This window comes from Sarcophilus harrisii, chromosome 6, assembly GCF_902635505.1.
Source record: "Sarcophilus harrisii chromosome 6, mSarHar1.11, whole genome shotgun sequence".
NCBI lineage: Eukaryota > Metazoa > Chordata > Mammalia > Dasyuromorphia > Dasyuridae > Sarcophilus > Sarcophilus harrisii.
The window spans coordinates 183,110,006-183,135,378 of NC_045431.1; the positions used below are offsets into that span (position 1 = coordinate 183,110,006).

The 25,373-nt window shown below is 35.6% G+C and overlaps 1 protein-coding gene across 1 annotated transcript in view; it reads right to left on the reverse strand.

The window, feature by feature from the left end:
• LOC100926515 (peroxisomal acyl-coenzyme A oxidase 3-like) overlaps positions 1 to 23,602 on the reverse strand; it is an 85,980-nt gene extending 62,378 nt beyond the window's left edge. Inside the window, 7 exon segments of the mRNA XM_031942373.1 lie at positions 12,528 to 12,616; positions 16,426 to 16,569; positions 19,178 to 19,267; positions 20,290 to 20,340; positions 20,342 to 20,365; positions 21,767 to 22,000; positions 23,412 to 23,602. Coding sequence (XP_031798233.1) covers positions 12,528 to 12,616; positions 16,426 to 16,569; positions 19,178 to 19,267; positions 20,290 to 20,340; positions 20,342 to 20,365; positions 21,767 to 22,000; positions 23,412 to 23,573 — 794 coding nt within the window. The 5' untranslated portion in view covers positions 23,574 to 23,602.
• Between the last annotated feature and the right edge of the window lie 1,771 nt (positions 23,603 to 25,373).

Genomic DNA, 25,373 nt, shown 5'->3' on the forward strand with positions numbered 1-25,373 from the left:
ACACAAGATAAAAAGTTGATTGAAGAAGTTTAAAGTCTAGACATAAGATAATCATACAGACAATATAAAAGGAACTTTAATTATGGGACTCCATAATAATGAAATTTTAAAAATATATAATACCTATGTATACATGCAGTTAAGAAAGCAGAAAAGCTTCATACTTGAACAAATGGGCAAAAACTTAATGATATCTGGATTATCATAATAATTAATAAGAAGAAAAGAGGGAATAATTGCCAGTTTTTTTCAAAATAAAAAAACCCTCAGGTATTTTAATATTGACAATATGCAAGCTAAAATATATGCTAATTGTTCAAAAACTACTGAGTGTAGGATATTCAAATTTTATTTTAATAACAAATAAACAGACATCCAAAAGGCATTTTGTGTTTTTTTTTTTTTGCATTAAAAGATGCCATGCCCAAAATGAAAAATTTCATTAATTGACACTATTTTGGGCCCCGGGTACAAAGATATTTTCCTCTATTCCCCTAAAATTCAGTAGAGATATTCTACTTCAATATAAAGTAGCTAGGTGGCGATGTAGATAAAGTGTCAGGGCTGGACTCAGGAAGATTCTTCCTGAGTTCAAATCTGGCCTCAGACACTTACCAGCTGTATGACCCTGGGCAAGTCACCTAACTCTGTTTGCTTAAGTTTCATCTGTAAAATGAATTGAAGAAGGAGATGGCAAACCAGTCCTGTATCTTTGCCAAGAAAATCCCAGCTAGGATCACAAAGAACTGGAAATAACTGAAAAATATCTGTGTAATTGCCCCATCTATTTTTTTCTGTTTATCCTTCACTTTTTTTTTTTTAACCTGGTCTCTTCTCAAAAGTCTGTTTTCTTCTGACCATTGTCTCTTTTAATCTGTCCTCTCTCTTTTTTTAAATCATTCTTTCCCCTTTTTCTTATACTTATTCCCTTCTTGTTGATTAAGTTACATTTATATACCCAGCAGTGTGTGTGTATATGTGTGCTGTGTGTGTGTGTATACATACTCAGCTTTGCTTGGCAAGTAATTCTTGATTGCAATTTAGGTTCCTTTGCCTTTTGGAATATCATATTCCAAGCTCTCTGGTTATTTAATGTAGAAGCTGCTAACTCTTGTGTTATCTTGACTGTGGTTGAATGATACTTGAATTGTTTCTTTCCAGCTGCTTGTAATATTTTTTCCTTGACCTAGGAACTCTAGAATTTAGCTATAACATTCCTGGGAGTTTTCATTTTTGGAATCTCTTTCAGGAGGTAATTGTTGATGCTTTCTCTGGTTGTAGGATATTAGGGAAGTTTTTCTTGTTAATACCTTAAAACATTGTATCTGAGCTCTTTTTATTTTAATAATAACTTTCAGGGAGTTCAGTAATTATTACATATATTTTTTTTTCTCCTTGATCTAAAGTCAGTTGTTTTTCTGATAAAATATTTCATATTTTTTTTCTATTTTTTCCTATCACCTTAGCATAGTATATGGAGAAGATGCTTAAAAGGATCTTACTGAATAAAATAATGAAACACATTAGAGATTTATGAGAAAAGGACTTAATCTTATAGAAACATGATCTATTAAACCATCAATTATTGGTAGTTGATTGAAGTGATCTATGACAAAATACTCCTCTATTTAATTAAATGGTATTAACTAGCTTTGTAACCTGGAATCCAGTCATATAACTTCTCTAAGCTTCAGCTTTTAAAGTCTAGACATTTTAAAAAAATAGTTTTAAATATAGTATTTTAAATGTTTAAAAATTGTAAGTGATCCCTAATTTCAAAAAAATTATATAAATTTAAAATTCAAATAATTCTGACTATACTATTTCAGCAATATTTTATTTTTTCAATAGTAACTCCTCCCCAAAGGGCACTATTATAGAGATGTGAAGAATGGTATGCAGGCATTACCCAGAGATCTGTACATTTCTGGGATTTTGGACTATGGAGATGGAAATCTTTTCTTCCAGGAAGCAAATAAGGCATATAATTGATACTTTCACTGGTCCTCTCTGCTTCCTGCTGTGTCAACAGATTGGGGGGGGGGGGGAAGGAACAGGAGTCCTGGGCCCTGCCAATATGACACAAAGTAGGGAAAGCAAAGTTAAGACCTGGAGACACGATAGAGTATGTGGAAAAATGGGGAGAAATGAGGCAGGACCAATCAGCATTCTAGGGTTGGTGAAGCTGTGAGAATCTATCCATCGCATCTACCTTCCCTTTGCTTCCCTGAACTGATGCCCAGAAAAAACTTCCCCTTTATAGGAGGGGTTGGGATGATTTAACTACCTGTCCTTCCATTATCTGAAAATGTTAATAAAGTATATTTTCATTCCCTAGTGGTTGTATCCAAGCCTGTCAGTGCAAAAATTAGGGCATGAGAGAAGAAAGCATCCTGAAGAGGACAGGGAATGTTCCTCATTTCAGGCTAAAGTGGAGGTGAGCCAGAGAATTTTCCCATTCAAATTCTCTCTAGGATCCTCTCATTCCTAGACTTCTTTTGAATTTGGAGGAAGATTTCATTTAAAAGGAAAAGAGTACATTGATCTGTGAATCTTGTTTCATTCAGTTGCCAGACAAAGCTACACCAAGACATTTCTTCTTTAGTTCCTTCTTATTAAAACCAAACTGTTTTTGAACTGAAAAAAATCACTCAACTATTAAAATCACAAATGTGATGTGCCACAAAATTTTGCCTTTGAATTAGGTGGGCAAACAAGGCAGAATAAAAGGAAAATCACCTATCAAAATTCACTTCAAGCTTTGAAGTCTCACATAATCAAAGCAATTGCACCCTCTGCTGGACGCAAAATGATCTTAGAGAATATCAAGCCCGATGTCTGTTCACAGGCCCATTTCTGATGATACTACTGGAGGGCACTATTATCTCTAAAGAACATGTATTAATTCATTAATATTTCTCCCTTTCTGCATTTGAGGATAAGGAATCACTTATGTTAGTCAAACCTATGGAAGTTTATTCTGTACTCGGTAGGTGTTTTTAGTCCCCAGTGAGTAAAGTTCTCTGAAGATGTGCTGGTGAGTGTAAAATATCATGATATAGGAAAGCTTCAGTGGGAACCTTAATTACCTGGAATTTTTCTCAGTTTTCAGCTTTTTGGAAAAGAAACAAATGACCACAAACCAAGTATCATGGTAGAAAGACAGCCAGCCTTAGAGACTCTGTTCTTTGATGTTTATCAGGTTGGCAGCCAGAGTCAAGGGATTTTTACCCCTAGGATGCCGTTGCCTTAATTGGAATGGGAATTAAAAATACTTGCACCACTGACTTTGTGGTATGCAGAGTGTTCTGTAAGCTTCTTTAAGTGCTACGTGAGTGTAAATTATGATTATTTATGTCTCTTCTCTGGGACTTTGTTTCTTCATCTGTGAAAGAAGAGGGGAGGGTGGTCTAGATGCCAGGTGCAGTCTGGACTGTCTCTCACTACAGGGCTCAGGGATTTCCAGCTCACACTGTTTAAACAATGACTTCCTTCCAATCATTGCATCAGGGAATGTGGACTGGATTTATAATCAGAGGATATGAGTCTGAATCCTCGTCTGGTCACTTACTTTCTTGGGAGAAATTGGACAAATCACTTCACCATTGTCAGCCTTCACTTCCTAATCTGTAAAACAAAGAAAGATGGACCCACGATCTTTGAGTTCCCTTTCAGCTCTTCCTGTGACTATCACTTATCACTCCTCCTTCCTTCTCAACACCCTTTTTATGGTTTCTATTTATTATATTTCTACCATTAAAATTTCCCTCCTCCACTTTCCCTTGCCTAGTTCAAATAAAAATGAGATTTCCTTGATACTAACATTTTCTTTTCCCTATCTTCCATTTTGATTCTCTTTTGCTGCAGCACAACAATTATAAGAACTATTAAGATCCTCCCTCCTTCTCCCCTAAGAACTCTAATTCTGAACATGCAACATATGAACTTGTCTCTTTTTGTTTCCTTGTTGATCCTTAGAGAAGCTGGGATTCTCAAGGGACAATTTCTGTCCTTGATCATCATGTACTACGTTAAAATTGCCCAAACTGGTTTACCTTTGTAGTTTGGTTTTGTTGTTTTGCTTTTCCCTTTCAATCAACTAAGAAGTATTTGTATATGGGAGGTACTAGGAACTAGGGATATAAAGAAATATATTCTATCCAAGCCTTCTATTCTCCTTAATGAAATATAGACATTAGATTTCCCCCTTAGCTTTTTAAAAATTCTGACAATTCTTAAATTTTATCTCCATAATCTTACATATCATATATTCTTTCAGTTTTGCTGCTTTTTGATTTTGCTTTATTTAATCTACTTCCTCCATTCCTTTTTTTAGGGTATATTATATCTTGCTAAAATTTCCCAACTTTTGTTCTAAATTATCTATGATCCTTTCGACTTTTGCTTCTTCCTTAATTCCTTACTCTTAGCCTCCTTCTCTTTCTACCTACAAAGTTCAATATTGCGCATAAAAGCTCTTAACTTGCTGCATTTTTCCTGCCTGGTGACCTTCTACTCCCATGAACTTAACCACATTTTGATCAGCCTAAGTTCAGAAGCTAAGTTGGCCTTAACTCCCAATATGTAACATTAGGCCTTCAGATAGGCCTTGGTCTCAGTGGAGAAATGAAGGACAGGAGAGCCACCATGATTGGAGGAGATGGAATGTCTCTCTCCCAGTACTTGTTGGCTCTTATATACTCTATTAGAAGTATACATCATCATAGGTGTCAATCTTGTAGAATATATTAAATACTAAGTACATGTAAACTAGAGAATCATTATCATAATTCAACTGAGTTAACACCTTGTTATAAGAATAAATCAATCATACTGAACTGGACAACTATTAATCACCAAGCTAAACTAGATAACCATTGTCTTATCAATTCTACTGAGTTAACACCTTCTTTCAAGTTTACTTCTCCAGAGTTCTGCTCTTTACATCTCCAGCTTTATTTTGTTTTAGAACATAGGTGGTCACGCCTTCCTTCAGGCTCAGCCTCTCACAATGACAAGAAGTATAGTTTTTCATCAAAAGCTCAAATTTTATTACTTATCTCTTTCTTCAAGCTTTGTAGTCAATTGATTCTTTTCTATAGGACTCTCTTTGTAATTATTTTAGAATTAATTTTCTTTTGGAATTTTCTCCCGGGATTCTCTTAACTCACACTATTCTTCACAATTTTCCTATACTTACTGTGTGGCTGTTTTTCTCTCTGAGCATAGTGCACATAGACCCACACTTAACACCGTATACCAAGATAAGGTCAAAATGGGTCCATGATTTAGGCATAAAGAACGAGATTATAAATAAATTAAGAAGGAAGAAGGAAGAAATTTGTGACCAAAGATGAACTAGAGACCATTATTGATCACAAAATAGAAAATTTTGATTACATCAAATTAAAAAGCCTTTGTACAAACAAAACTAATGCAAACAAGATTAGAAGGGAAGCAGCAAACTGGGAAAACATATTCCCAGTTAAAGGTTCTGATAAAGGCCTCATTTCCAAAATATATAGAGAAATGACTCAAATTTATAAGAAATCAAGCCATTCTCCAATTGATAAATGGTCAAAGGACATGAACAGACAATTTTCAGATGATTTAATTGAAACTATTTCCATTTATATGAAAGAGGGTTCCACATCATTATTGATCAGAGAAATGCAAATTAAGACAACTCTGAGATACCACTACACACCTGTCAGATTGGCTAAGATGACAGGAAAAAATAATGATGAATGTTGCAGGGGATGCGGGAAAACTGGGACACTGATATATTGTTGGTGGAGTTGTGAATGAATCCAACCATTCTGGAGAACAATCTGGAATTATGCTCAAAAAGTTACCAAACTGTGCACACCCTTTGATCCAGCAGTGTTACTACTGGGTTACTACCCAAAAAGATACTAAAGAAGGGAAAGGGATATGTGCCCAAATGTTTGTGGCAGCCCTGTTTATAGTGGCTAGAAACTGGAAAATGAATGGATGCCCATCAATTGGAGAATGGCTGAATAAATTGTGGTATATGAATGTTATGGAATATTATTGTTCTGTAAGAAATGACCAGCAGGATGAATACAGAGAGGCTTGAAGAGACTTACATGAACTGATGCTAAGTGAAATGAGCAGAACAAGGAGATCATTATATACTTCAACAACGATACTGTATGAGGATATATTCTGATGGAAGTGGATTTCTTCGACAAAAAATCTAACTCAGTTTCAATTGATCAATGATGGACAGAAGTAGCTACACCCAAAGAAAGAACACTGAGAAATGAATGTAAACTGTTTGCATTTTTGTTTTGCTTCCCTGGTTATTTTTACCTTCTGAATCCAATTCTTCCTATGCAACAAGAGAACTGTTCGGTTCGGCACACATATATTGTATCTAGGATATACTGTGGCATATTTAACATGTATAGGACTGCTTGCCATCTGAGGGAGGGGGTGGAGGGAGGGAGGGGAAAAATCAGAACAGAAGTGAGTGCAAGGGATAATGTTGTAAAAAAAAATTACCCTAGCATGGGTTCTGTCAATAAAAAGTTGTAGTTATTAAAAAAAAAAAAAGAAGGAAAGAAAGAAAGAAGGCGTGCTCTGGTTTAATTGTTGCCAAGGGATGACTATTGGGTACAGATGGTATAAGTCTGACCCAGTCACTGTGACTTCCCAACTTCTTTTGACTATAGAGGCAGCTAGACAGCACAGGGAACAGAGTTTGGGACTTGTAATCAATGAGACCTCTGTTCATATACTGCCTGAGATACTTGGTAAAGACACTTTCTTTCCTTCAGCTTCAGTTTTCCCATTTCTAATATGGTGATTAAAAAAAACTGCAATGATCAAATGAAATTATTCAGATGAAGTAAACCTTAAAGAACTATAAAAATGATTATTAGTAATCACTAGTATAGATTAATAAATGATGATTATTATTAGCAGCAGCAGCAATGGCAGTGGTGGTAATGATGGCAACAGTGGTAGTACTATTCACTGGTAAAATTCTCATAACCCTTAAAGTGAAGTTCCTACTAGGAGTGAGTCTTGGGGACCCAAGATGAGCCAAATGGAGCCATCAGCCCTCTTGTCTCACAGCCAGTTTCTTTATCTCTAAAATGGATTTCCCAGGGTCACTGTGAAGAAAGTATTTTGCAAAGCTAAAAGCAATATTTAGATTTTGAGTTTTTAATTTAAATTTAGAACTAGGAGAGTCCTGAGACCTGGAGAGGGAATGGACAGCTGGGAGTGTGGCCTTTTGTCTCCACCATGAGATCACCTTTAAGAGTTTTTTGTTTTTTTATTTTTATTTTGCTTTATTTGGTGTGTGTTTTACAATGGTTTTGAAGTGGTGATAGAACAGGCCATGGTCAGAATTAGTACTCAGAAAAATTCCTAGAAATAGCTCCTAGATTTCTTAATTATGGCACTCTTTTCAAAAAACTCAGTCGCTGCCCACTCCCATGTTTTATAAATCCACATAGCTTAGCTTGGCATTTAAACTCCCAGCAACATTAGAGATACTTGATCTAGGCCCATTGTTTTTCAGATGAAAAAACAGAGGCTGAGGGTAGTGAATAAAAGGAAAGACAAAGAGTAAGTACATGGCACCATGGAACAAACACCAGATTTTTTATCAAAGGACTTTGCTACTGATTATTTGTGTGATCATAGGGAAGTTAATCCACTTTCCTAAGCTTAAGTTTCCTCATCTATAAAACTGAGAAGGTTGTACTGTATATCTTTAAGGACTATTTTAGGTCTAAATTTAAATTCAGAACTAAGATCTAAATATCCTTACTAAGTGCTTTCTTCACAACAATCCTTAGAGGTCCATTTTAGAGATAAAGCAACAGAGTGTGAGACAAGTCCTACCCTCCTTTGGATCCCCTGTGCAAAAGAGAGGAAGAGAATGGCACATTTTTTTTTTGGTAACTGTTGGGGTCGCAGATGTCATGATTTCCAGTTCTCTAATTTAGTAGATGAGGAAATCAAAGTTCAGAGAAAAAACATGACTTGCCAGAATTTCCATAGTCAATAGTAAACAAAGAATGATAATCCAATTATAAGTCCAAGGTTCTTTCCACCCCACTCTTCTACATTGGGAAGAAACAGGAGGGAAAAGAACCTTGGCATTGTTCCAGACAAGTCATTTAGGAAGAGTGGAGGGAGAAGCAGGGAAAGAGAACTTTGTACTATTGAAAAAAGGCCTCAAAGGGAAATAAAGACAGAAGTCTGATTATGAGAAGCCACAAGGATGATGACACTGAAAGAATTGGTGATTCTTTATTTCAACACATACATTAATTTCACCTTGTTCCTTATTTCAAGAAGAAAAACAGCAAACTTCCTCTAATGCATTGTCAATAGACAACAAGAAATCTGCCCAAAAAGATACCTTGAAAAGGATCTTCTGGCGAGGAGGGCTTATATCTCATTTAACTTCATATTTCTCCCAGTATCTTGAATAATTTATTTCAATGACTAATAACAATAGAGAAAAGAGCCCTGACTTTGGAACCAGAAGGTCTAGCTTTGAGTTCTTACTGTCACTTAACTAGCCAGGTGACCATGGATAAGTCATATAATCTCTCTGAACCACATTTGTAAAATGGGGACTTGTACTACCTACTGCCTACCTCTCTAGGTTATTGGGAGGAAAAAAGCGTGGTAAACCTGAATGCTCTACAGCAATATAGTTAACTGCTCTTATGTAAATGAATTTTATTAATTGAATGAATGTTATTTGTTGTTACTTGAATAAATGGAAAGGCAACTGACTTTATGTAATCTTATTTAGAGGTTTTGTGGATTATAACCACAGAAAACAGTCACCAGGCAAGACAGTTTAAGGGAACAATGGTAGAACCAAGCTGAATGTTTTTAATGAAGAATGCACAATGGTGATTTCTTAAATAAGAAAGCAAACGGAGGCAGTATATAGTATGATAGAAAAAGCACCAGTTTAAAAGTCAAGAAATATGATTTACAGTCTTGGCTCTGCCAATATCTAGCTATCCAAAAGAAGTCACTCTCAACCTCTTCAGCTTGCTCCTCTGTAAAGTGAGGGGGTTGGACTAGATTCTTTCTGACTAAAATCTGTGTTCTAAAACTGATTACAGAAATAAGAACCCATTAAATTTTCTTAATTTCTTATCTTTTGCTACAGATTCCTCCCAGTTTTTCATGGAGCAGAAAGGCTCTTTTTTTTTTTTAATCTATTACAGCAGAGCATTATCTTTGGCAGATCTGATCCAACTGGAAAGGTCTAGGTCAGGCCCAACAACTATGTCTATTACCTATAAGCCAAATTAGCTTAATTCAGACAGGTTCATTACCAGAAGGAAAGATTATCCATGACATTTTTTTTCATCACAGCAACTCAAAAAGAATGTTTGCTAAGCAGTAAAAAGGGCTGTGTTCTGTTTGGAGTGGGAGTACAATGAAATCGAAGACCCCTGGAGTGGTTTACTTCAGATGAAGGGGCCAACTTCTGAATGGTGATGATAGCAATAATGATGATAGCTAACATATATAGCGTTTAGGTTTACAAAGTGCTTCATATATGCCACCTTCTTTGATTCTTACAACAACCCTGGAAGGGATATATGTATATCATAATCCTTTTTTTACAGTAGAAAAAAGAGGCTCAGAAAAGTTACGTGAGTTCCTGGGGTCGCACAACTACTTGGAATCTACAACCTTGAAATAATGAAAAGCTGGAAGGCCATATAAAAACAATAAACAAAATTTAAATATAGAAAAATAGCATTTGCACAATATTAATGTCAGAGAACCTTAAACCTAATTTGGAAAAAGTATTTTATGAAGTAATGTGAGCAGAACAAAGAGAACAATGTGTACAGTAACAATATAATTGTATCTGAAAACCAGTTGAAAGATTTAAGAACGGTTGCTTAGTGTAGTGACCAATCACTATCATCCAATGATGAAATATGCTGCCTACCTCCTGACAGACAAAAGGTACATTCAGTGAACATACACTTCTAGACATGGCCAGCCTGGGAATTTGTTTTGCTCACTTACACATATTTGTTTATAAGAGTTTTATTTTTCTTCTTTTTATTTCCCCCAGAGGCAGTGAGAAAGAAAATAAAATGTTTGTTAAGTGATGAAAAGAAAAGAAAAAGAAAAGAACCAGTATTTTGTGCCTCAGCATCAAGCCTTTCTTGTCTCTGTTTACAGGCTCAATAACAGCTGTAGAACCTAGGGCCTTGTGAGTGCTGAAGAAAGGAGTCACCCCTTGGCCCCTGTCCAAGCCCAGGTAGCAGCTTTGGCTGACAAGCAAAGGAGAGAAACAATCACTTTGCACAATGGCTACTCACGAAGATGCTCCCGGAGATTCCTTCCCTCAGTGCAGATCTTAATCCCTCTCTATTCAAGCAGATTGTCTTTTGAAGTTACTGAGCCTGAAACTGCTCCTTAGCTAGTCGCTAGCCTTCAGGCTGTGGAGGGCCTTCTCTGCGCTGAGATGTGTGGGTCTGCCTGTCATCAAGCTTGGAACCTTTCTGTGTCCTCAAATATGGCCTTCCAGATCCCCCACGATCACTGACATACCACGATGAGGCCCTTCAGTCCTTCATAAAAGAGGGAGATTACTGAATGTGGCACATAAATTATGGTAACCTCCATCAGACTTCACGGAGGAAGCTGCTGCTCAGGGGACCCTGTTGTGCCATCAATGTGCCAATACCCCAAGCATTGACTTACCCCCTAATTTTTCTGACTTGTGAACCTGGATTGTTACATATTGATTCTAGTGAACAGGTAGCATATGAAGACTCAAATGGACGTGATCCTATCAGTGAGGGTGTTCTCCTTACCCCAGAGGGTCTGCCCAATAAGCTGTGGGCCTATCTCACTTTCTCTGGACATCATCAGGACACCAGGGAAGTTCAAGACAATTTATTTGTTACTCCTCAATGGACTGACTCAAATGTCTTCTTTTTTTATATATTTCCCACCAACTTACACAGGAAAAAATAAATAAATGAAGAATGTCCGTTGCCTAGATGACCCAGAAGGTAATGGAGAAGTATTTCCTGGGTTTTAGCAGACTGTGTATAAAGGGAGAACTCAAAGAGAGGCACATACTTCTGGCTGGCCTCCCTGCTTCAAGTCTCTCCATTTCTCCTTTAGGCAGGGGTCAAGTGAACCTTCCTCAAATACAACTCTGACTACTCACCTCTTCCCTAGCCCCATTCCACAAACTCCAATAGCTCCCTTTTGCTTTCAGGGTCAAATATAAAATCTTTCATTTGGTTTTTCAAGGCTTCATCACTTGGCCCTTTTTTACCTGTCCAAGTCTTCTCAGACCTTGCTCTCTTCCATGTAGTCTACAAGTCAGTGACAAGGGCATCCTGGCTGTTATTTCTTGTACAAGGCACTAAAAATTCCTGACTATCTGTCTGGTCACTGGCTGACCTCTAATTTTGAAATGCTCTCATTCCTTATTTCTGCCTCCTGGCTTCCTTTAAGTCTCAGCCAAAATCCTACCTTATGCAAGTATCTCCCTCTGAGACTACATCCAATTAATCCTTTGAATATATCTTTTTTTTCCTTTTTTTTTTTTTTTTTTTTTTTTTTTTTTTTTTTTGGCAAGGCAATTGGGGTTAAGTGACTTGCCCAGGCTCACACAGCTAATAAGGTTCAAGTGTCAGAGGCTACATTTGAACTCAGGTCCTCCTGGCTCCGGGCCGGTGGCTCTAACCACTGCACCACCTAGCTGCCCCATATACATCTTTTCTACACATAGTTATTTGAATGTTATCTTCCCCATTAGACTGTGAGCTCCTTGATTTTAAGGACTATTTTTGTCTCTCTTTGAAGCTCTAGAGGTTGGCCTAGTGCCTGGGGTACAGGAGACACTTAACAAAATGCTTGTGGACTCGACATATCCTTGATGTGACAAACTGTGCTTATTCTGCTAGTCAAACCTCCCCCTTTATCTGCACTACTCATGCTATGTGTAATGTAGAGACTGACTCTTAGCGGGGGCCCCACTTCAAAATTCTATCTCAAGTCTCTAAATTCTGTGCATGAACTGTCTCCTGCACTTAGAACACAATCCCTGCTCACCTCAAATGTCCTGGAATCGTGAGATTCCTTCTAAGCTCAGCCCCCATATCACGAGTTCCACACGGCCTTGAAAGACCATTGTCAGCTTTACCTACATGACGGCTATGTCCACATTACACAAGAGGAAAGCTTTATCCAAGGTTTCAAACTGGGATTTGAACCAGGCCCAGCACTCTGTGCACACTGATGAAATCAGGAACCACCAGAATTGAGTTCCAGTCCTCCCTCTGCCAACAAGTCTCAGTGGGACTTTGACCAAGTGACCTCTCCTCTCTGGGTCTCAGTTTTGTTTTCTTTCATTTTGTTTGCGGGTAGAGAGGGAACCTTAGGTTTTTAGTATGAATCTAATTTGTGAGTAATTTTAACCAAATGATTCCAAACTGGACCAAACCGTACTTCTCCAGCAGGATATATTCACTTACCCATTGTCCAAACCATTCTGTCCGAGTTTCTTTCCAATGTCACCGACCATGATTCCTGGCATCGGAAGAAGTGTCTTTGGATCTCGTATCTATTTATGCCCATAAAAAGCAATGAGAAAAATGCAATGTTATAATCAAGCAAAAATATAAAGTGTCTCTCTCTCTCTCTCTCTCTCTCTCTCCATATATATATATATATATATATATATATATATATGAAGATATATATGTGTATATCTAACGTAAATGTATATAACTAGCAGATAGCAATCAATAGGTACTTGTTGATTGATGATTTAGTAGGTAAAGAAAAAGCTTTTCCATGATCTGAAATATGGTTATTATTTTTATATGGGGGGAAAAGGATTTTGAATTATATATTTAAATCCTAAGTTTCTTTCTGCAAATATTGTATAAACAGTTCTTGATAAATAGACTTTCAATAAGCCTAAAAGATAAATATAAACACATTTAAAAGTGGGTGTAAAGATTCAGTTCTCTCTGCAAATTATTTTTAACTTTTTAAAAATTAATATTAAAATGTAATTGATTTAAATTATTTAAACTTAACCTATAGTGAATTTAAAATTCTGGCTATAAAGGCTTTAGATCTAACTAGAATTTAATATTCTCTGTAAAAATATTGATATGACTGGCCTCTTCAAACATAATTGAAGAGAAGAAATGATATCTGGAGCTCAGGTTAGGAAAAACACACCTGTAGTAAAGAGGCAAATTAACAACTAGAAAATCCAATGGTGATTTATTTCTACCATGAAAATAACTCAGGAAAAAAATCATGGGTACTTGAAAAGCAACAATGAGAAGAAAAACATCAGTTCAATGCAAAGTTATTGCAAATTGAAGAGGCTAGACCAAATAATCTGAAATTTTATATTCTCCTGTTTTTAATATGCTCTATTGATCTCCCCTTTCCCACCAGTATTCCTTCAGCCCTAAACATCCTTAAGCAGATGGAATCCATTGAAAGACTATTTATTTTCCATCATCACTAGTAAGCTCCCCTCCTTTAATGTCTCAGGTAGTTATTTATAGGCCATCAGGTTGGTCTCCATACCACAGCCCCTGCTGTCATAATTCAATATAAATTCTGATTCCCCCAAACTATCCTTACCCCACAGGGCATTAACCTTTTCAACTTTCATGACCTATTGATACTCTCATTCCGCTTCAGCCACAGTCATGTCTTAGATGTAACAATAACTTAACTACCTGCATGATTCAGAATTCTAAGATTCATTTCTCTAATCATAACTTCCTAGCCTTCCATGTACTTCTCATCACACCCTTCTTTGCCTGTCTATCCATCCTCTCACCTCTCCTTGTTCTGGTCCCCTAGTCCTCCTTAGGTTTCTCCTTTCTTCCCTTCAGTTTCAACCCTTAAGTCTAACTTTGCACTTTTTCTTATCCTGGAATCCCTTTTCTACATGTCTAGAATGGAGTATTAAAGAGATGACTAGCAAACACTTAGATAAAGAAGTGGTGAATGGCAAAAACCAACATGGATTTTCATCAAAATCAGGTTATGTCAGATGAATTTTACTTCCTTTTTTGACTAGAATTGTAAGGAATGGAATGCTAATAGAGAAGGGGAATTCTGTGATTGTAGTTTATCTAAATTTACCAAAGCTTTTAATAAAGTATTTCATACCATTCTTATGGAGAATATGAAGATGTATGGATAAAATGATAATACAACCTAATGGATACAGAATTAGTTGAATGGCCGGCTCAAGGAGTAGTTAAATGCTAATGGTGGAATGTCAATATGGCAGGTCTCTAGGGAAGTACCCCAAATAACTGTGAGTGAATGCATGCTGTTTAACAGTTCTATTACTGACTTAATAATGATTATAGATGGCATGCTCAGACTTTCAGATGATACAGAGCTGATGCAATAGTTTAAGACTGAGGCTCCAAAAGCCTTTGTGTGGGCTTGAGCAATGGCTTTAATCTAATATGATGAAATAAATAGGAAAATGTCAAGTCTTGAAATTGGGGACAAAAAAATGGGAGAGGCATAGTTAGTAAGAGTTATTCTGAAAAAGATGTGGAGAGATTTAGTGAACTGCAAGCTCAATATGAATCAGCAGGGTAATTTGGCAGCCAAAAATGCTAATTAGATCTTGGACTGAATTGAAAGGCCTAGCTTAAAGGAAGAAAGAAGGAACAGTATCACCATATTCTGTCTTTATCAGAGCTCATTTGAAATACTATGTTCAGTTCTGGGTACCACAGGTTCAGAAGGATATTGATAAACTGGAATGTTGAAAGGAGAGACACTAGGATCATAAGATGATGGACGCCTTGAGTTCATAATAGGTAATACATACTTGTTGAAAAAAGTTCAAATTATAAAACTGCTACTCACCAATTATGTAATCTTGAGACTTTCTGAGCCTAAATTTCATTACTGTAAATGTAATGTAAAATGGGGAGTATATACTTTTCATACCTACCTCAAAGTTAAAATCAAATGGATGTGAATATATTCTGAAACCCCAACACTATGTAAATGAGATATAATCTTAGGAATTAGAATACCTTCCAGCTCTGAAAGTCTATGGTTTTCTAAAATTAGAGAAGTGCCTAAAAAATTAAAGGTAAAAGGATATGAACAAGAAGTCTTTAGGGAAACAAAATCCAAGTTCTCAAACGTCACCAAAAAAAAAATGTGACGTCATAAATAATTAGAAAAACGTGAATTAAAACAACTCTGAGGTTCTAATTCATAGTCATCAAACTGACAGAAAGGACAAAAGAAGGAAAATGAAAAATGCTGGAGGATTTGTGGGAAAACAGGATCTATAAATTGGTCTAAACAATTTATAATTATACCCCAAAAATTATTAAGCTAGTGATGCAATACTGTTATATATAAGAAATGATAAGCTCGTTGATTTTCTGAAAAACCTGGGAAAACATATATGAACTTGGAAAACATTGTGCACAAGTAACAGCAATATTGTAAAGACTATCAGCTGTGAAATACTTAAATGCTCTGAACAATATAGTGATGATCTAATACAATTCCAAAGGATGTATAATGAACAATATTATCTACCTCACCTCCAGAGAGAGAACTGATGATGTCTAAATGCAAGTTGAAATATAATTTTTCACTTTATTCTTTTTGCTTTTTTTTTAACAATATGGGACTAGGGGAAAGAATTTGGAACTCAAAAATGTTTAAATGAATATTAAAAATAAATAAGTAATGAATTTGTTTTCTTAAAAGTCACTAAACTATATATATACACTTAGATTAGTGATACTATTACTAGATCTATATCACAAAGAGAGCAAGAAAGAGGAATAGAACCATTTATATAAAAATATTTATAATAATTCTTTCTGTGGTGTCAAAGAACCTAAGGAGCACATGTCAAATTAGAAATGGCTGAACAAATTATTGCATATGAACAAAATGGAAAGTAATGGAATGGGGCAGTTCAGAGAAATCTAGAAAGACTGTATGAACTAATACAAAATGAAACAAGCAGAATTTATACAACTTCAAAAGAATTACAACTTAAAAAAGAATTAAGGGCTCTAATTGAGAGAATGATTAACTGTGATTCCAAAGAACTGATGGTGAAGCCTGCTGCCCACTTCTTGACAAAAACTCAGGGAGCATACTGAATTATTTTTGGATATGGCCATTGAGGGTAATTAATTTCTCTTGAATTTGTACTTACCAGTTATATAATTCTATGTAGTTCTCTTAACCTTTGCAAGTCACAAGGGTGACTTTTTTTGCTTTCTTTCTTTGTTTGTTTTCCCCCTAAAATAGCGGAGAAGGAAAGATAGGAGGGAGAGAAAGATTTTTGTTCATTGAAAAAAATAAAATCAGAAAAATGTAAACAATACTTTTTACCTGTACAACAAAAGAATGTAATCCATGGCACTGGCCTCCTGGGGTATATAACTGGGCATATACTACTGCATGAGTGGCATTCTTTGCCATATTACCAATGGAAAATTTAGAAGCTTCAAAATCAGGAGAATTGATGATGAACTCCTAGCAGTATAAAAAGGAAATAAGGAAACTAAGCATATATTGTCAGGGGGTTTTAATGTACTATTTCACAATGTTTTGTGAAATACAGAATTAGATGAATGGACTAATAATAGTAATAATAGTATAATAATAAATAATATATATGCTATATATACTATGTATAATACTATAATAATAAAAGTCAATATTTTTTGCAAAATTTTAAATGACAATATGTTTATGATAATCTGTATAAAAGCAAACATTTGGGGCCATTAATCTTATCAATAATATAGCCCTGGCCTTGAAAAAGTCTTGTTGTGGAAAAGACCTTGGGTTCATGAAGGTTATGACAATGGACTTGGACCTTGTATAGGTTCACAAGAGGCTTCAAATACAGACCCAGTCACATGCTCTACTCTGTTACCTAAGCACTAGCCCAGATAAATTTGGCATTAAGCATGAATTTTTTTTTCGATATAAGCAATTCACAAAGACCATTTACTAAGGCATAGAGAAGCTTGGATCTATGTGGATTGAGAGAACATATCCACTAAAAATACCACTGGCAGTTTCCATGCTTAAAGAAAAATGAATTCCTGTAAACTACATATTGAAAGATCTTTTTATCAGTATAATCTTGAATGTTAACCTGCTGCTATTTCTATAGCAGAAATAATGCTATAGGCAATAATTCTATTTGGACTTCTTGCTAACATACAATTTCTGCAAATGTGTCTGGTGATGTCACATTGCCCAGAAGCAGCATTCTGACTGATTTTATCTGAAATATCTTTGTCAGTGGTACAATCTTATCCTTTAATATTAAGCATAATTTAGAAATACAAATGATAAAATAGCTCAAGAAATCCCTTGTGACAGCTCAAAGTTTTACAGACATAGATTAGAGACAACTAGTTTTTGTAAAAATTCAATGTTGGATATTAGTGTATACTAGATTGTATGAACTCAGAAGAAAAGCCACCTGAAGACATGAGTAGGTAAACCTACGATGACGGCTTTAAATCTATCAATGGAAATACAGGGGGAATGCAATTCAGCAACCTGCTGTCAGCTTCCTAAAATCCCAGGGTCAGAATCAGGAAAGTGATTACTCTTCCTGAGGGGTTTCCTTACGTTCACAGACAGACAGACAGACACACACACACACACACAAACACACACACACACACACACACACACACACATACAGAGGAAGCAACAGTCAAGAATTGGTTATCAGAAGCTCAATGATAATATATCTGACTATCATTGTACACTGCTACCTCAGAACATTAATTAATGATAAAAATAATCAAAGGTTGGTGACTGATTTTTCTCAATACTAAACAAAAGTTCCTATTTCAGAGAAAGGGTCACATTATGGAGATGGATTCAAAGCTGAGGATGGTCACCTCGTACCAGTATTGCCCTAAATTAGGCTCTTAGGAGAAGTGAGTTATGTGCAAAAGCACACACTGGCAACCCCCTGTTCTGTGGGGGTTCCGTGGTTCTGACACGGTGGCCCTGTCAGACCCTGACTCGGGTCAGGATCTGATTTTAGTGGTGGGAATGTGCTGCTGCAGCTCGGAGCCATTTGAGCAAGGGAGAAGCTCTGTCTGTAGCATCAGCTTAGTGGGCACAGGACTGCATGTAAAACTCCTAGAGACAAGTCTTGTCCATTACTGGCTCTCTCTTTACAGATTGTCTATGTCAGCATTTGGGAGAACTTCCTCGGAAGATGGTGACTGCAAGTGAGTATTTGTAGGAAGTTGTCATCAAGTATCCAAATTGAGTGACTTGGGGAACAGTGACTGTGTGAAAAACACTCAGATATCTGCATCTTTAGCCTTGGACCAGCTAATTACATGGCACTGGTGGGGGACAAGAAGAATCTCTGATCTGTGTGTTCTAGTGTCGTCTCCTCTGGTGGACTCATCATTTAGGGAGATTAATGACCAGACTGGCCCTGGGATATCAGAGCCTCCAGTCAGCGGTACCAAGTTAGCAGACTTCCATGTAAAATTCAAAATTCTGAGCCACCTTTAATGACCAGTAGAAAAAAGAGAGAGACCTGCCATCACAGCACAAATACACAAGGTCATCTTGGGCCAATCACTGACCAAAAGAATCTGTCAAGCTCTTTGGAGTGTCCTGGGCACAGAGAGATCATGGGGACTACCTGAAAAGCAGCCTTGCTGCATAGATACTGCCTCCGCACAGAGTCTACTCAAAGCAAAGTCAAGGGAAATTAAGAGGCATAGGTTTCTGGAGTTGTCCACTTCTAGGACGGAGGGCCCCTCATGATCCAATGAGTAGTATACTTTATTTCTATCTTCTGCACTAAACTCTTTGATACTGGTATTGGATACTTCAAAAGATAATTGGGTTAGAGGTCAACACACTTTCTTTTTGTTCTCCCCACACATATATGACCCAACTACAAATTCCCTCAAAAATATATGTACTTCCGAGCAAACATGTTATATCTCTTCATATTGCACAAAAACATTTGCAAGTACATTTATTAATGAAAATTAACATAATTTTGACCTTGAAAGCTTTAAATTAATAACACCAGAAATTTTTATATCATGAACCTAAAGATCTATGATTAAAGACAACTAACCTGAGTGGTGGGATCATATTGGGCCGTTGTCCGAATAGCCTTGGTATTGCTCCCATGACTCACTTCAGTCAGAGCAAAACATCCAAAAATCTAAATATTCAAGCACAAAGTCAATGAAGAATGACCATATGTCCTTCTCATCTCAATTCAATAGAACAAAAAGATATTTGGTCCTTTATTTTCAAGTCTTGCCCCATGCTGAGGGATATAAATAAGAGATGGGGATTTTAGCTTCCTTGAGGTTATGATCTAATAGCAGAAGAAAGCATGGACACAAATAACTGCATAAAATATATATAAGTGTTAAAATGGCATAAAAATATAAAGTACTCCTCTTCAGTCAGAGGAAGAAAAAAAATTCTTGCAGCTTTTGGGGTTAGAATAATTAGAGAAAGATGACATTTGAATGGGTCTTGAAGGACACAGTAGGAATTGATTAGATGTGGCTTGTCAGGTATGAAGAAAATCCATCATTTCTCTTTCTTTAAGAAAACATCTATCATATAGTATCAAAAAACCATACCAGCACAACTAACTTTAATTCATCTAAATTCTTTCCTAGAATGAAATTGTATTCTAAGGAACATTGTCTACATGTACTTTATTGGTCAGCCTGAGGACTGCTAATGAATCACTGATATCCAATCTCTCTGGAATAAATTGACAATCTAAAAGAGGTGTTCTGAACAAACAAAATGTTGCACAGTGGCTAGAAGACATACTTGAACCAGGAAGACCATAGGTTAGAATCTGCTATTGGAGGAAGAGATTCACACTATGGATATATCATAATTGTTTCTGAGTCCAACAGAAGAAGGAGAAAATTTTAGGATTACTTCACTGTGTGTTATGATAACATCCCAGAGTAGTAACTAGTACTTGCTTGTCAGAGAATACTGGAATTTTACCTTTTAAGCAAAGTAAAGTAACTGAGACTAAAATAAGAAAATTGAAATGGCAGAAAGAGCTAACCATTCACTGCATATAACATGGATATCATCCTTCCTAAAGATTCATCTATTTTTTCTTCCTCTTTAGAATTTTCAGTGAAACAAACAAAAAAAAAAAAAAGAAAATGAATAATGAATTTACATGTCACTGTTTAAACTTACCTCCATGTTTAAGGTTTTCTGAATAAAATGCATATGTCTTTGGGACCCAGAAACTCTGAATTGTAGAAGCAAAAACCTGAAAATATAATACTGACAATTAACTATGTATTGTTGAACTGTATCCAGCTTATCATAGACCATCTTATGAATAGACTTCTGTAGCCAAGTCTTTTCTGTTCTCTGGGACTTAGCTTCCTGTATGTAAAATGAGAAGATTGGATCAGATAATAAGACCTGTATTTTTCTACCTCTAAAATTGTATGATCCTATCCATTATAGATTTTTATCTTAAGAACTATAATACTGAGGACATATTAGAAATAAAAAGTTATTTTGACCCAAAGATAGTTGATTTGTAAGAAAGAATCCAAATTGAATTTTTAAAACCTGAAAAGGATATAAGTGGGTAGGGAGACAAAATCAATAAAAAACTTAAAGATGGAATGTGTTATTCAAAATGAGAAGACTTGCATCTGTTTATCTAAGATCTTTCATGCCATCATGAAGAGAGAAGACAGATGTAGATCTTCATTTTTCCATTTGTGAAAATTTAAGAATATAAGAGGCCAAGAGGAAAATCTAATGTCCTTTTTAGGACCATGGCTTTATAGAGATAGGATGAAAAGAATGCTGGATATATCAGAAAACACAGGTTAGAATCTCTAGTGTACTAGCTAAGTGACAGAGACAAGTTCCTTAAATTTCAATTTAATTTTCCTTATCTGTAAAATAGAGGTCAAAATAGCTCTCCTATCTGCCTTTAATGGAATTTTGTGAGAAAGCACTATAACCTTAAACATTCTAAACTGAAACATGAATGTGATTATTATTCTTCTGTTAAAGTTCTAATCTAGTGACTCCTTAGTTACTCTGGGTTCTCAAAGCTATTCATGGAAGACAAGTCTGACAAGTTCTATACAGCTGGAAAAGTTTAAGTGCATTCAAGAACTGCCCCAACAAAGGTCAGAAAGCCCTTTCACTAAAAAGTGCCATGAAGACCTATTATCACTATATATTCACCATCATCACACCTACTTGTAACTAATTGATGCAGCTGTACATACAAATTTAATAATGCATTTATGCAGGATATAGCATATAATGCTCTAAAAATAAGTTCATACTAATTGACTAATCTTTAGCTATTTCCAAAAAATTCTGAAAAATACAAAATTTCATAATAAGCCTCTATTCAATACTTCACCACATTTTATCCTCCCAACTATTTACAATTTCCTATTTTTTTAAAGTTTCCCTTGAACTAAATGTACCTCATAACATATTCTCATAAGAAGCTTCAAGTAATGATCATAAAAATCCAAGTATATCTTTAATTTAGAGAGGTTTCTTTTATTTAAGAAAAAGGCTTAAATGTTAAAATGTTTTTAAAATTCTTTTAGACATTTTATTTCAGTGGTCTTCACAATTCTTTGAAATGGAAAATTCTCCCCTTTGGAAAAAAATTAAGTATACTTACATATATGTTTAAAAAGTATTTGATAGATAAGGACCAATCATACATTCCTAGGCAGTTAATCAGCATAAAAATTTTCAGTGGATTCTTTATCATCTCTCGTACATTAAGAAAGTCATATTCAAAAAGTCTTTTGCAGCGCAGAAAGTTTAGTTCACGATACTTCTCAATAGGCAATTCTTCTCCAGGGTGATGAGCAAAAAGAGGATCATTTTCAAAGGCTGAGAAGATTCTTTTCTCGAATAGGAAAAAAAAAAAAACAGCAGAGTACTAAAGACAAAAAATCACAGACAAAGGAACCAATTTTCATAGACTACTGATTTTCATATTTGTTTAGGTCTGGGGTTTCTGAAAACCCAGGTATAGTAGGAGACGTGCTAGCACTCTAGCTTTGATCTGGTGGTTTACAGTGGGGAAAATCAAAGCTGTTTTTGGACCCTGCAGTTCTGCCAAACCTGAATAAGGAATGTGTCAGATCACTAAATACATAGTAAAAACAGGATCACAGGAACTTTCTGATAGAAGGGCTCCAAGTCATTATAAAAAACCAAAGTATCTGAGTTATAAGAGATGTCAAAGATAATCTTGTCCACTCATATGATCAGAAATTAATTTTAGAGGGCAACCTCTAGTAGTAGAGGGCTACTTCCCAAGGAAACTTATTCTACTTTTTGATCCATAATTTCTATACCATCTTTCTTGAAATACATTGAAATTTCCTTCTTCACAGATCTTACTCTTTGCTTCCAGTTGTTCTCTGGGGCCAGGGAGACACATGTCCAGACCTTCCAGGTGGCAGTTCTTTAAATAATGGAAGCCAGCTATATCTTATCCTCTCTATGTCTTCTCAACTTTAGGCTAAATAATTTGTTCTTTCACTTAATTTTCCTATTTCAAAATCTTGACCCTATGTTGGTTGTCCCTTCTGCTTTTTTCTAGGTTGGTCAATGCTTTTGCAAAAATTCAAGGCCAAGAACTTCCACAATAACCCAGATGTGCCTATTAGCACAGAGTGACATCCTCTCATGTTGAGGACATGTCTTACTTTCATTCAATAGGATTGTCATGCTGGTAAACGGAAACTCTGTTCTGGTTTTTAATGACATCAAAATCAAGTCTCTAGTTATTAAAAATATAGTCTTTCATTCAACACTAGGTAAAATTAATTTGAAATGTCATCACAGATGATCTCTAAATGTCGTTAATTCTGTTCTGTTATTCTAAATAGCCTGCCTAAGTTAGTATATAAGACATACTTAAACCTCATCATTTAAAATTATAGTGAATTGAAAGGAGATTTAAGTGAAGTATGTCAAACTGTAAAGAGTACACATTATCTTTGAATAGATGAAACAACATTAGATTTAATGTCAAAGAACTGAGTTTGAAACTTAGTGCTATCACTTGATTCCTTAGGTACCCTTAAGCAAGTTTCTTAATCAGTTGCCTCTTCTGTAAAATGGGGGTGACATTTGCATGACTCATTCCTCAAAGTTTTTATAAAGGAAAAAAAAAGCATTAAATACATGTAAGATAGTAAGTCCACTTTCTCTAAAAAGTCTAACAACTCCTTAAATGCATAAATCCCAGTGTGACAAGTCCATAAAGTGCTTGATATATTTTACATAATATCAAATAAACATCTCACCTTAAAAATGATCATGTCTTCTCCTTCTAAGAATAGCAACAGTTCCTTCCAACTGAAGGATGATTTTTCTCTATAAATACATAATGGGCCTTTAGGGAGATCTGGCAACAGAGCATTCTGAGAGCTTTGATTGTAATCATTTCTTTTAGAATTTGGTGTCATTTTGGAAATTATTCTGCAAAAAAAATCAGTTAATATTGTTAGGTTGATATTTTTGTAGTATCAAAAATGAAGTTTATTAGATACTTTAACAAAAACAAACATTCCCTTCAACAAAACTTCTATGAAGGCAGCCTTTTAATAACCATTAGCAGTCAACACAGTATTCTGCATGTTGTAGATGCTTACTAAATATCTGTCACAAATACAAGTCACAAAGGTGAAGAAATATTAGTCATATTTGTTCTGTTTGGCCCCAGAGGGCAAATGGTTCTCCAGAATCCTAAATGCTGTATTTCTTTTAACAGTGTCCCCACCCCCAGGTCACACAGACCAAACCCTCTGGCAATACTTCTTACTCCATCAATCATGATCCCTAATTTTGGCCCCTGCAATATCAGTCCCATGTACCACTTGCTGCTGCCAGCACCACAATGCAGACCCTCGTCTCTTCTTACTTGGAATATTGTAATAATTGTACAAGTCTTCGCAATTTAATTTGTTCTCCTGACTTATGCCTATATTCTGCAACAGGATCCTCCTAATGTACTGTTATGACAGTGTCATCGTTTACTCAGATTTGCAATAATTCCCCAACTTGATTGGATCAAACAAAAAACTTGTAACTCAAACATTCAAAGCCTCCAATAGAGGGTTAAACCCTAAGAGTTTGAGTTAAATTCTAACTCTTCTGTGTATATTTCATATTGCAATTAAATAGTAGATTATACTCTCCCTTCATGCAGACTTCCATATTCTCCCAGCCTTTGCTAATACTACCTTTCCCAGAAATAACTGCCCACTTTAATATTCATTTGTTGATTCCCCTCTTTTACTACAAATGTATAATTTAAATACTACCTCCTCATGAGTCTTTCCTAATATTCCCCATTTTCTCCAATAACTCTTCAGATTTCTACGTTTGTCTCAAATTCTTCTTTGTACTAATCTCAACCTCCTTTGCACTGCAATTATTTGGGTCATTTATCCCTCTTTCTACCAGAAACTCAAAAAAAACTCTGTCTCACATTTAACTTTATAACAAATAGTTAATGCCTAATCAATGTTTGATAAATTAAATGAAATAGAATTGAAACTGGAGTTAAGTGTAAATATGAAATCCTAACAAACACAACGCTACAAAAACTTCAGGAGAAAAATACTACTTGCAGTTGGGAAAGGAGAAAATGATCTTAGAAAACTTCATCAAAAAAATGCCTTGGTAGGCATTTTCAAAATATTATAAATTCAACATTTATTAAGAGACCACTAAACATATTCATGCAGATGAAAATACACAAATAACAGTATCATCAGGTAGACTGCAAGAGTGAAAGGAGATCAGGCAGGAAATATGCCAGAAGAAATGTAAAGAAGAAGAGGAAAACTCATATGGGACTTTTAACAGGCATAGAAAGGAATAAGAAGAATCCATTCCAGGCATAGGAGTTAATATGAGGAAAAACATAAAGACTAAAAGGACAGGACCACAATGGATGATGGTGAGCAGTTTTCAGTTAATCTAAAATGCAATTAGTATGAAATCAGAGTGTAAGACAGACTGGATTTTAAATAGGAATGTTCCCTAGTAAAGTATAGGTATGATCCAATTTTTTAATGTTCCTCTATTTTCCATTGAAGAGGATTGTTAAACAGAGGATGGGTAACTATGAACTCCCGAGTTGGAATTAATCAGCACCCAGCCTCTGACTATTGCACTGGCAGTCATTGCACAACAGAGGTATCAACTAGGTGGTTTGTAAACTAGATTAAAGAGCAATTGGATAATGTTTAACAAGATAA